General features: G+C 40.7%; 2 protein-coding genes and 1 pseudogene across 3 annotated transcripts; 2 read left to right on the forward strand and 1 right to left on the reverse strand.

Annotated features, from left to right (window-relative positions):
- Window positions 1-520: 520 nt before the first annotated feature.
- Window positions 521-5,694, forward strand: LOC147143806 (trypsin-3-like). 2 transcript variants are annotated; one of them, XM_086039334.1, is made up of 5 exons: window positions 521-595; window positions 3,540-3,693; window positions 3,780-4,042; window positions 5,206-5,342; window positions 5,433-5,694. In XM_086039334.1, the coding sequence occupies exons 1-5, from the start codon at window positions 547-549 to the stop codon at window positions 5,580-5,582; spliced, it is 753 nt and encodes a 250-aa protein (XP_085895460.1). In that variant the 5' UTR covers window positions 521-546; the 3' UTR covers window positions 5,583-5,694. The 2 variants fall into 2 exon arrangements, with proteins under 2 accessions (XP_085895460.1, XP_085895459.1); XM_086039333.1 differs by having other exon boundaries at window positions 541-595; window positions 3,534-3,693.
- On the reverse strand, window positions 1,424-2,762 carry LOC147143807 (uncharacterized; annotated as a pseudogene).
- A 1,742-nt stretch (window positions 5,695-7,436) lies between the features above and the next one.
- On the forward strand, window positions 7,437-12,794 carry rbm48 (RNA binding motif protein 48). The gene is made up of 5 exons (XM_086039329.1): window positions 7,437-7,599; window positions 7,725-7,915; window positions 8,013-8,158; window positions 10,251-10,804; window positions 12,675-12,794. Exons 1-5 carry the CDS (start codon window positions 7,480-7,482, stop codon window positions 12,735-12,737), a joined length of 1,074 nt encoding a protein of 357 aa, XP_085895455.1. The 5' UTR covers window positions 7,437-7,479; the 3' UTR covers window positions 12,738-12,794.
- The last annotated feature ends 38 nt before the right edge of the window (window positions 12,795-12,832 follow it).

Genomic DNA, 12,832 nt, shown 5'->3' on the forward strand with positions numbered 1-12,832 from the left:
ATCAAACCAGAGTACCTGGAGAAAACCCACACAGGCACGGGGAGAACATGCAAGCTCCACACAGGGAGGCCGGAGCCAGGATTGAACCCATGACGAGCTGTGAGATGGACGTGCTAACCAGTTGACCACCGTGCCGCCCTATTTCTCCACTCTTCCTTGCAAAATGACTGAGGATGTGCATAACCTGACATTTTATGTTTAGGTCTGGGCTCTTTTTTTAGTTGTTCCAAAACTTTAATGATCCTTTGATGAAGCTAATCTTCTCTTGGCTGTATGCTGAATATTGTTTTTTCAACAAATGTTTATTGGAGATAAAAAAAAAAAAATCAAATTGTTATAGCATTTAAAAATACAATGTATTTTTTGAATTTTGTATTTACATGGGTGTGCTCACACACTGTACTGTACATAAACAATTTATGGGTAATGGAGCAGATGTCTTGTGTTTGAGGTGTGACGAAAAAGACCTTGAAAACAAGGAGATAAGAACACTCACATTGCTGAGAGTAATAGCCTCAAGTCACACTAACACTGTTGGACTCAGCGATGAAGGGAATGAAGCTGTTGTTGTTCCTTGCTCTCTGTGGAAGTGCAGGTATAGTAAATATAAGATGCATATGCTATAGCAAAGAAGCGTAGACTAGTAATTGGGGCTGGGAAATTCGTTGATCTTATCAGTTAATTCGATATTATTCGTCAGGATGATTTTACAAATATTTTTCCCCCTTTTTTAGTGGCTTCGGGACACTGCTTACACTAACAACATGGCAGTGAACAGGGTAGCTACTTTACAAAAGCAGAGTTGGTGTTGCCAACTCAGCAATTTGGTCGCAATATTAAGTGACTTTTATAACTCCTCTTTCGACTACTTTTCAAAAAAGAGACCGGCGAGTTTTATTCTGAAAAGACAGCATGAGCAGAATCATTTTTGCATAGTTTTCTGTATAACAATAAAAGAGGGTGGAGGGTAGTCATAGAGTTTATCATGCTGAACATTGCCAAAGACAGTGTGCCCAATTTTACGTTGCAAAAGCAAGGATTTATTGACAGAAGGCATTTCTTGATTCAACAAATCTGGCAGTAATCAGGCCTGGATGTGGCCAATAAAACTAAACTGAGCTATCCAAAAACTGTGTAACTACTTTTTCACATAGGCCCAGATGGATTTGGATTTTTTCTGTTATCAAATAAAAAAAATATTAAAAAACTGAACTTTGCATTTACATATTTTGTCTTTGTGAGGGATTCAAATTATCTTATTGATGTAAAACCTTTGGGCATGACAGGTATTTATCTCATCTTGAACTGAACGGGTGTGGATCTATAAATGATTTGGATGGTCTCCCACTTCTAAGGAAATGAAAACAATTACTATATAATGCCAATCACTGTATAAATATTTAAGAAAGTCGTCAAGTTGATTTCAGGCAGCAAAGAGTGCCAGAGGAGCTTCATTTAAGTCATCGTCAAACATGGCAAGGGTTAAAAATGGGAAGATTGTCTCAAGAACGTGCAGCCAGTAACAGAGGAGATGAGTGCAGCAATGTCCACATCGTAGAAGGACACCAATCCCTCTTTGTAATCAATAAACAGTCCAATTCGGTCAGGTTTTCTTAGCAGAGCGTATGTGTCCATACTTCATAGTGCTGCAGGATTACACCCAACCTCATGACTTCAGGTAGACAAGCCACTTTGGTGATGGGCTGCGGTGGTTTGGTCATGGTTAATTCAAGGAATTTGCCACGGCATATTCAGATTTCATTAGCAGTCTGCTCCATCTTTACTCATGGTATCCTGCAACTTATTCACCTTTTCCACACTTTGCTGACTGATGATGCTGACCCCAGACCAGCACTTGGCGTTTTGAGTAGAGGAGGACTAGGTCTGGACAGTCTCGATGAGATCAAGGTAATCATTGACGAGTGAGGGGCAGGTTGGTGCAGTTTGCCCGGATGTGATCTATTTCCGAGTTCAGATCTTTGAGCAATATTTTAGCCTGTCACGTTACTACTTTTTGCTTCTCTTCAATTATCTGACTTGTCTGGTGGATCTATATGGAGTTTATTAAAAGATCAAAGATGTAATTGCATTTTTTGCTTCCTTCCTTATTGTCCTTTTGTAACACGTCGTGGATTTTTTTTCTGTCACTCCTTATCACCTTCTCCATTTGGAGAGCCTTCTGCTGCTTAAACTTGCCGACTAAAGGAACCATATTGTGTCCCATAGTGTTCTGCACTCTGGCCACAGGAATGAACCAGGTCATGCAGAAAGAATCACAAATCTTGCACATGGTCCTTGACAGGATCTTCAAGGGAAGCCTCAGTTGGTGACTTATTAAAGCAGCGTCCATCTGGTTGGGATGCAGGTGTGTGCCTCAATAAAGACCTCACACAGGCTAAGAAGGACTTCAGGGCTTTGAATCTGGAGCCAAGGCATTGGTTGCCAGGCACCTCATTTGGTTTAAGCGGTACGGGTTGATAGCTTTTAAAGTTCACCAAAATTTCCTTGAAACCAATGACCTCATTTGGTTTAAGCGGTACGGGTTGATAGCATTTAAAGTTCACCAAAATTTCCTTGAAACCAATGTTGACATTTAGAGTGCGTCCTTTGGTGAACTTGTTGTTGCATAGCTATTACTTTTTGCCCCTCCAGTGAATGCTGATGGACGCCTAGCAGAGGTTGTGGCCGAAATCCGTGAACAGTTCCGGGCAAATGGAGTGCAGGAATTGTTCCTCAGTCAGGAAACTGCAAGCTGAGGCCATGTCTACATAACAAGAGAGCTAAATGACATCAAATCGACAATGAGCCCATTTAAAAATCCATTCATCCATTTTCTACACGTCTTTCCATGTTCAGGGCCACAGGGAGCAGGAGCCTATATCCCAGCTTACTTTGGGGAAAAGGCAGAATACACTCTAGACTGGTCACCAGACATTCACAAGGCACATGTAGAGCCAGACAAACATTCATCATAATCTCAATACACACGTGGGGGAACGTGCTATGGTCCAATGAAACCAAAGTTGAACCTTTTGGCCATAATTCCAATAGGTTTGTTTGCTTTGGGGCTGTTTTTCCAGAGATGGAACTGGGGCCTGGATGATATTTGAAGATTTTCAAATAGCAACGTTACCACAAAATATTGAGGCTTTTGCAAAAGAAAAAAAAAAGCCTACTAGAGCATCTGAACTTCATTTTGGGTTAATCAAAGGCACTTTAAAGTGGCAAGGTTGTGTTGACTCCCATTTGTATAATTGAATATGGCTGGTTAATTCTGAACACAGACATCCCAGTTTAAGAGGGTGTGCACATTTCTGGAACCCCATTATTTCAGTTATTTTGTTTTACTCCCCCTCTTGAAAAAAAATCCAATGAGATTTACAGGTTATAGATCTCTTAAATGGTGGAAAAAGTTTTAAAATGCTTTATCTTGGTCTCATGCTTTTTGAGGGTCACAAAAACCTGCCATTCGAACAGGAGTACATGTGATAACTTGATATATTTATTTTGATGGTTTGGTTTGTTAATTTAAGTTGCAGCTGCCCTGAAGAATGACGACAGGATAGTTGGCGGGTACGAGTGTCCCAGAAACTCAGTGCCTTACCAAGTGTCTCTCTTCACGGGATACAACTTCTGTGGAGGGGTTCTCCTGTCCCCAGAGTGGGTGCTCTCTGCTGCCCACTGCAGAACAAAGTGAGAAAAATGATGATGAGCTATTACTTTTAAAATCATGAGCCTTCACACAGGAGTATTCACTAATCTTAAAATACATCATCTAGATCCAATGTAGAGGTACGGTTGGGTGAGCATGACATCTGGGAGCCCGAGGGCCCTGAACAGCACATCATGTCTGCGAAATTCATTCGCCACCCCGACTACAACCCCCGCACACAAGACAGCGACATCATGCTCATCAAGTTGAGTCGACCCGCCTCTCTGAACAGCCACGTGCGCCCTGCAACGCTCCCATCAAAATGTGCCACTGATGGGACTACGTGCCATGTCTCTGGTTGGGGGAGCATCCGCCCCAGTGATGAAGGCTGTGAGTAATGTGACTAAAGTCACGCAAGTATTACTTTCTGGAAAAATGCCTCTATCGTCAAAAATAACTTTGTTATTATGTGTGACATGATGCAAGACATCAGCAAGCTTAGCTAGACAAGCTCAGTGAGTGTGTAAAGCAGCGGTGGGAAAAACATGGAAAAACACTAAATAGGCCTACATTTAAATCCGGCCACCAAGCACTTACATTATCAAGAGTCCTCTATTTGTTGCATTCATCTATATGTTTTCCTCCTCTAAATGATGTATTTATTTTTGTTTTAATTAATTTAATTATCTAAATGGCTGTTTAGTTGATTTACTGGAGAAAGTAAATAACATAAATCATAATCGCATCTTGAACTGAAACAATTAAGGGAACCTTGCATATCGGTTGAAGTGGCACTATCGCCGATCTTCAATAAAAAATAAATAAATAAATAAATAAAAAGAAATGTGAAGAGTCACCTACCAGGCACACACAATTTGCATCAACCAGATCGTCAGAGATAATGTAGAGTACATAATAGGTTTTATTGAACACTGGTTAAATTATGAATACACGACCGTGTTCCCTCGCTATTTCATCGTTCGCAGCACCGCTCTTACGCTATATCATCAAATTTTCAAAAGTGACCTTTTTTAATGGGCTTTTACAGTATTTATTTATATTTATATATTATTTATGTCTATATTTATTAATACATGTAGAACAGGCTTTTATTGTTTTTCTTCAATTTATTGTGTTTGTAAAGTGCTTTGTTACAGCTCTAGCTGTCATGAAATGCGCTATATAAATAAAATTGTATTGTATTGTATTGTATACTCACTGACTGTGATGCCCTTCCAAACAAAAAACGCGTTGAAGGGTAAAACTATATTTTAGAAAAATGTTTTTTAAGGTGGTCTCTCTGTATCACATATTTTACGTGTGGGTCTGGAACATATACATTGCGCCGAACAGGGCTTTAATGTGACATGATAGTTGAAAATTTTAAAAAGCACAATAGCCGAGTAGGCATTGGTCCCCTCACTTCATTTGTGAGGTGATGAGTCATTTGATTTTAGTTTGGCTTTGGTTGACTTAGGGGATCCCACTATACCAAAAAAACGTCATCAGACTGTAAAAGCCTGTTTGCTTTCTATGCACTCTCATCCCTTTAGCAAGGTTTCCACATACGCTGCAGTGCCTGGATGTCCCTCTCCTGAGTGATGATGCATGCTTTAACGCATATCCTTTCCAAATCACTGACAACATGATCTGCGCCGGTTACCTGGAGGGAGGCAAAGACTCCTGCCAGGTCATTTGAAGATGTCACCAAACAGTCTGTTTTCTGCCTTTTGATCTTCAAGAGGCGCCCAGAGTCATAATTTGTTTCTGTCATTCACAGGGTGACTCCGGGGGTCCAATGACATGTGACGGCGTGCTCCAAGGAGTTGTGTCGTGGGGGAAAGGCTGCGCCCTGAGAAACAAGCCCGGAGTGTACACGAAAGTTTGCAATTACGTCACATGGATCAAAAAGACAATGATAACAGGCTAGACTTGGAAGACTGATGTGAGAACATTGTCAAGTCTCCTTGTGGTCTATCAGTGTGGTAACACAGTATGTGGGTGCAAAGAGACTAAAAATAAATCATGTGAGAACATGTGCATTTCTGTCACTTTTTCCCACATTAGCACAGTTTTTTAAATTTAAAACATTAATGTGAGCAATCTAACTTGACTGACAGGTGTCTTGGTCATGTCCAAAGGGTTTCATTAGTGTTCCAGTACAACGATTTATAATGTTGTTAAGCATTACTCTGATTTATGTAGCAATCCTCAATCTTTTTCAAATTATTTAACACCGCCGCAAACTGTGTTTTTATAAAATGGCTGCAAACTGGTCATGTACAAAAATCCTGAGCAGAACACAAATGTAGTAACATGACATTTACCGTCAAGGCAACAGTAAATCACAGGAGCAAAAAATACTGCAACGCTGCACTATGCGGCTTTAAAATTGCAAAGCATGCACACACTCTGGCTTTTCTCCAAAATCACTGAATGGAGAGTGTAGTTCCGAATGTAGTATTTAGCCGGCTTTGCTCTCCATTAAAGTGCAATTGGAAGATCATGTTTTAGTGGTTGTGTGTGAACTTAAATGCAGGGGAAACAAACAAAAACATTTTGTAGTTTGTTATTTACAGAACATGGAACTTTTATGTCTTGAGCGAGTGAAAGAGCGTGTGCACATGATCTGTGTGGATGTCAGTTGATACAATATTGGAATCTCAAAAATGTAAAGTCTTGAGGATAGATTCACCTGTCGACAGCCTGCCAGAAAGTTAGTCAATGTCACAAGGGTAGGGTCTAGTGATTCCTTACCAATGTGCCGCGGCACATTAGAGTTCTGTGAGAGATGATCAAGTGTGCTGCGGGAAATTATTCAATTTTACTATATCTATATATATATATATATATATATATATATATATATATATATATATATATATATATATATATATATATATATATATATATATATATATATATATATATATATATATATCCATCCATTATCGATACCGCTTCTCCTCACAAGGGTCACGGGGCGTGCTGGAGCCTACCCCAGTAGGGCAGTAGGCGGGGGACACCCTGAATTGGTTGCCAGCCAATCGCAAGGCACACAGAGACAAACATCCGCACTCACAATCACACCTAGGGGCAATTTAGAGAGTCCAATCAACTTACCATGCATGTTTTTGGAATGTGGGCGGAAACCGGAGTACCCGGAGAAAACCCACGCAGGCTCGGGGAGAACATGCAAACTCCACACAGGGAGGCCGGAGCCGGGATTGGACCCACGACCTCTGAACTGTGAGGCGGACGTGCTAACCAGTCGACCGCCGTGCCGCTCTCACTCTCTCTCTCTCTCTCTCTCTCTCTCGCTCTCTCTCTCTCTCTCTCTCTCTCTCTCTCTCTCTCTCTCTCTCTCTCTCTCTCTCTCTCTCTCTCTATATATATATATATATATATATCTATATATATATATATATATATATATATATATATATATATAATATACATATATATATATATATATATATATATATATATATATATATATATATACACATATACATATACATATATATATATATATATATATATATATAGCTATAGCTATAATAGCTATTATAGCTATAATAATTTTGCGTTGCTACTGGTGGGAAATGAACGGCGTAGAAATGCGATTGAAAAAGTTGCTAAATTTAACAGGAACAGTGCTAGTTTGGCATCAATGCATCCGCTAGACAAGAGACTATTACGTGACTTCCTCCTGTACTTCGAAATAAAAGAACAAGGGGCGAACTTCAACTCCAACTTCCCAACTGCTTTTGAGGGTTAACTCTTATTTTCAAAGCGCGCCTGCCGGAAACACATTTCCGCCTAGCATGGCGGCGGCGGGGAATAGCTGCTGGAAGGTTCCCGATGTTTACAAACATCACGAACAGCGGAAAGTGTGCATTTCTCGACCTAAATATCGAGAGGGGAGGAAATCCAGGGCTGTAAAGGTAAATCTATAAAGTCGAGGATTGAATGTTATAGCTAGCTTCGCGGTTCTCTGCGATGCAAAGGAAGGTAAACAAATCTCTTAAGTGGGAATACAGTAGTGTCTTCTTTTCTGTCATCTTGTCAGGTGTACACCATAAATTTGGAGTCGTGTTACGTGATGATTCAAGGGGTCCCCGCAATTGGAGTTATGACAGAGCTCATCCAGCTTTGTGCTTTATATGGAGTCGTACAAGAGTACAGGCCCTTGGACGAGTACCCTGCCGAGGAGTTCACTGAGGTTTACCTTGTCAAGTTCCAGAAGCTCACTAGTGCCAGGTTCATAGTTACTCTTGCTTATTTTGACAAAGTAAGCAGTAGAAATGACAGATTATATGTTCCGAATAACATGTCGAATGTGAACTGTCTTTTAAAGAGCTGCCAAACGACACATGGATGAGAAGAGTTTCTATGGCGGCGTGCTGCATGTTTGCTACGTCCCTGAATATGAGACGGTGGAAGACACCAGGATGAAGCTGCAGGACCGGAGGAGATATGTAATGAGGATGGCGCAGAACAGAGGTACACTCCTACTCTTAAGTGTTCAGGCCACACTGAAAAGAAACACAACAATAAATCGAGAAAATAAAATGTTGACTGTTTATTTGAATAACCTGTTTTTTAACCTAAATCAAGTTATTCAAGTTGTTTACAAGAATAGAGGTACAATATTGTGAAAAAAATCTACATTTTTAGAAAGTGAAATTCCCAGAGCTGGGCACTTGACCCTTTTTTGCCGGTCCGGCCGTGACCCTCCACCCTTGACCTGGGTACCCTTCCGGCCGCAACCCCCTGCCCTTATTCATAAAAATGATCTCCCCCGGCTCCCCCCCCCAAAAAAAAATTGTCCGAGATTGACGCCGCCGCGAGAGAGATGCTAACGGCAGCGGCTTTTTAAGGATCATTAGCTGGCTAATTTACTATTCAAACCCGCTGTGGACACGCTTCAAAATGCGCCACTAGTACTTTACTACTTACCCAACTGCGTGTGCTTACTTCCATTGCGAGCCCCGGGGTTGGTTTTGTCGTATTGTATAATTATTTGCGTCCAACAGACGGCCAGAAGTCGCATTCAACAAGTTACTTATTTATTTTCCAAACTTCCCTTGGTTCACGGCCTTCAAAATAAAACCATACCAGCAAACCACTAGACACAGCATGTTTGCTACGGCGTATTTCTGGAAGTAGGAAAGACGCCAGAAGAAGTGCATGAACCCCACCTTGATGTGCCAGCGTCATACTTGAGTGCTGCGCGCAGCTTGATATACTCCCGGACATACGTTTTTTTTTAAACAGTTGAGTTCCAAGTCGGGGGGCGTCGCTTCAAAAAGACATCGACAACAATGGATATCGTGCCTGCTACAACCATAAACTAGATGACTATGCATTTCATTTTGTTGCCAAACTAGTTTTCTTTGCAGCAGCAACGAGCTGCGTGCTGCATCCTCTCCTCCTCTCCGTGAGGGAAACTGTATGTCATCGCAACACGTGACATAATGGACCGATCAGAGCAGCAACAATTGACTTTGACACTTGGGCCGAAATCGCCCCTAAATGAGACATAGATATAGAACACTCAGTTCCGAATGTTGCAAAATGGTCGAATAATGAAATAGAAATGTTGCTGTTACCCAAGACTAGTCCACATGTGCTGTTCCGCGTGCTTATTTATGAATGAGTTGGAAAACAGTGCGATCAGACGACAGACAGCAGTTATGCGTATCTTCCTTTTCATGGAGCCGATTACAACATCGCCTCAAACATGTTGATGCTTCTATTTGACCACCTATTTTTACATCCAGGCACGTATTCATCACTCATCAGTGATTTCGGCGCATCCGTGTCCGCGGGAGTGTCAGGTACAAACTTTAAATTAGGTGAAAGGCAACACGATCGCGACCATGTGAAGTTGCTTCCCAGTAGCCAGTTGACATGGGCGTATACATTTAACACCAGATTAACTTGTGCCACCTCGCCGGGTTACGTATTCTTCACCGCGGCATGGGTTCACGTACCGCCCTCCACTTTTTGTTTTTTTTTATTTATTTTCATTTTTACTACGTTTACAATTACTTGTAGCCACAAATCTAGAGTTGTAAACGAGACGTGTCACGTGTTTATTGAGGATTTGAACAGGTATACACTTGAACAATTTCCATGTAGCTTGTGACGAATCTGCAGAGAGGAAACACAAAATGACTTTTTGACATTGCCCTACCGGCCACATCTGGAATCGGGAGCTAGTTAATATGGAAGCCAGTTGAACCATCGCACCGGCATCATACAAAAGGTGTGGCTGCATTTCGGACTTTACAGTAGTACGGATGGAACTAAGCTGGCGAAAGAATTTGCCATATACAAGAACTGTCTCACAAAAACGTAAGGTGCACTGAAACACAGCGAATGTGCACAACCACTTACAGCGGCATCGCCCAGCACCAGTCGCAAGCAACAAAGCCACCCAAAGACTGTTAGATTTGCCTCTTGGCCAGACCAACGTGGGTTCTCTTCTGCAAATATAATGAACCTGGATAAAGACTGTGTATTGGTCTTGCATTTTCCCAATGTATGTTTCTATTTTTAATTGCATTTTTTTATTATTTTTGATCTAAAGCCCAAGAGAGGGAGCAGGAAGAGGTAGTGAACAAGGAGCCCACATCAGCAGAACCCACACACGCCGTCATCCCCGCTCACTGTGAAACAAATGTCCGTGACAATGAAGGCCAAAGTTGGAACGTGGACGATCATTCAGCCTTTCCTCTACTGCCACTTCCTCCTCAGGAACATCACTACATCACACACAAAAGGCACCACGGCCCTGTACCAACAGAGGACAAAATGGGGACATTGCACAACACCATCGTTCATGCGAAAGAAGCCGCAGCCGCATCAAACTCAAGCCACTGCCAGAAACACTCACATAAATCTAGAGGTACACGAGTTACACTGACCTCGAATCAGCCATCTGCTGTCACGTTTGTACCGAGGACAACACACTTGGAGAGCAGAAAACGCAAGATGGAAGAGCTTCTGTCAGACTGGTCGGTTGAGGTCATCGGAAAAAATGAGCCACTCGTTGGACCGAAACTAGAGGACGCTCCTAAAGTGGACATGGATGACGATTCACTGAACACAACTGTCAACCTGATCAGGAACACAATGAAACAGGTAGCACGTCACTTTTGTCTTGTAGCATTGTGGACATTACTAATTAAAGGGGGCATATTGTTAAAGGGGGAGTCAACCCAAACATATTTTTGTCAAGAATATGTTCTATGCAGGCCCACCAGTTGAAACAAAGCATTCTGATATATATTGCGTTTGTGGAATAAAAATTAATCCACCCGTTTTTAGCCATCTCTGGGGGCGGCCATTTTTTCACTTCTGTCGACTGACATTGACATCACAACTGCTCAGGGCTCAGGTAACGCCAATCACGGCTGACCTGTTTTCTGAAGCTGAGCCCTGATTAGTCGTTACCTGAGCCCTGAGCAATTGTGATGTCATTTACAGTTGACAGAAGTGACAAAATGGCCGCCCATGAGATGGCTAAAGAGGGGTGGACTTTGCTGCTTAACTCATACTCCACAAATGGAATATTAATCAGAATGCCTTGTTTCAACTAGTGGGCCTGCATAGAACATATTCTAGAAAAAAAGTTGTTTGAAGTGATTTCCACTTTAAAAACTGACCTTTTAATATTTATATACAACCAGAATCATTAAATAAACCAGTGATGTGAAGCAAGGTAAATAGATTTACAACATCGATGATTAGTGTGCATACTATAACGGAACATATACTCATCACATATATTATATTATTCATCATCTCCTTTATGGTTGACAATTGGGTTTTTTGAGTTATGCTTAAAGTAATTACAGTGGAACCAGTGGAGGTGCTGTTGATTCAAGAGGCTGTAGAACAACAACATATGACACAGTTCTATAAAGCTGAGCTGCAGCCACTCAAATGCACCTCCTTCTGGTAGAGTTCTGCTAAATAACTTACTGGCATGGAAGAAAGAGCGAGATTCTCACGTCATTTTGAAATTAATATTTAATTAATTGTAGGGCTGCAATGAATGATTATTTTAGTGATTGCTTAATCTGCAGATTATTTTGTAGATCAGTAAATGAGTCGGATTTTTAAAAAATCCCTTTAAAAACGGGACATTTCAAATCGACTGTGCAGAAAATGTACAAATATAAATGAATGATTCAGTTACTGGTTTGGTCCACAAGATGTCAGAAAAAAGGGCAAACATGTTGAGATTTTTTTCCCCCCAAGTAAAGCAAATGTTTTATTTTGATTTAACACAAAGAGGACTACAGAAATTGGATATTTACTGTTGAGAGGCTGAAATTTGAATTTGGACCATTTCAAATTAAAGAAAGTCTCAAAACGATTAATCAGTTCACAAAACAGATGAGTGATTAATTTGATAATCGATTAATGGTTGCAGCTCTAATTAAGTGATTGTTAATGTTCCCTCTTATCAAGGACGTTGAGGCTGGATTTACGCTCCAGGGCCGGTAATTTAAATTTGGGTAACCTGGGCATTTCTCCACTGCCGTCCTTCAGCAACTAGTTTGCATACTTAATGATGGTCACACATCATATTTGATGGTCTATCTGTGCTTTTGCCATAGTTAAGATTAGTTGAGTGTTTTTAAAAATATATATATTCATTTGTGTTGTTTAAATATACATCATGGTTAGGTTTATTTTAATGATGTCAAGATGACATGGAAGGGGTATGTTGTACCCACAGTCTATTTTTATTTCTGCTGCACTTGCATTAACAGGTATCCAATACATATCGTAATTTCATTCACATTTGCAGATGGCTAGATTCTGATTTGAAGATATCAGATATGCGTTTCCCCCCCCCAATTTACACTGCTGTGATGCATATCCAAATTATGAGAGCATAAAAAATTGCAGCGTAAATCCAGCCTTAGTCAAATGCTCGTCCCTGTTGCCGTTTAATTCCTTTGTAATGAATGAAAGTTCCTAAAACATTTTTTTTTTCTAGGTGGAATCCGTTCCTGATCTCAAACCAGTGGGAAAAAAGATTAAACCACGTCGTCGAATTTGATCTTCACACTTTGCTGACATACTCATCACAAAAATTAATAAAACAGCCATTCATATTTTTTCTTTGAATATCTTTTTAATTTGTTGACACATTTT

The sequence above is a fragment of the Filicampus tigris genome, chromosome 8, assembly GCF_054856515.1.
Source record: "Filicampus tigris isolate MCC_2025a chromosome 8, RoL_Ftig_1.0, whole genome shotgun sequence".
NCBI classification, from domain to species: Eukaryota; Metazoa; Chordata; class Actinopteri; order Syngnathiformes; family Syngnathidae; genus Filicampus; species Filicampus tigris.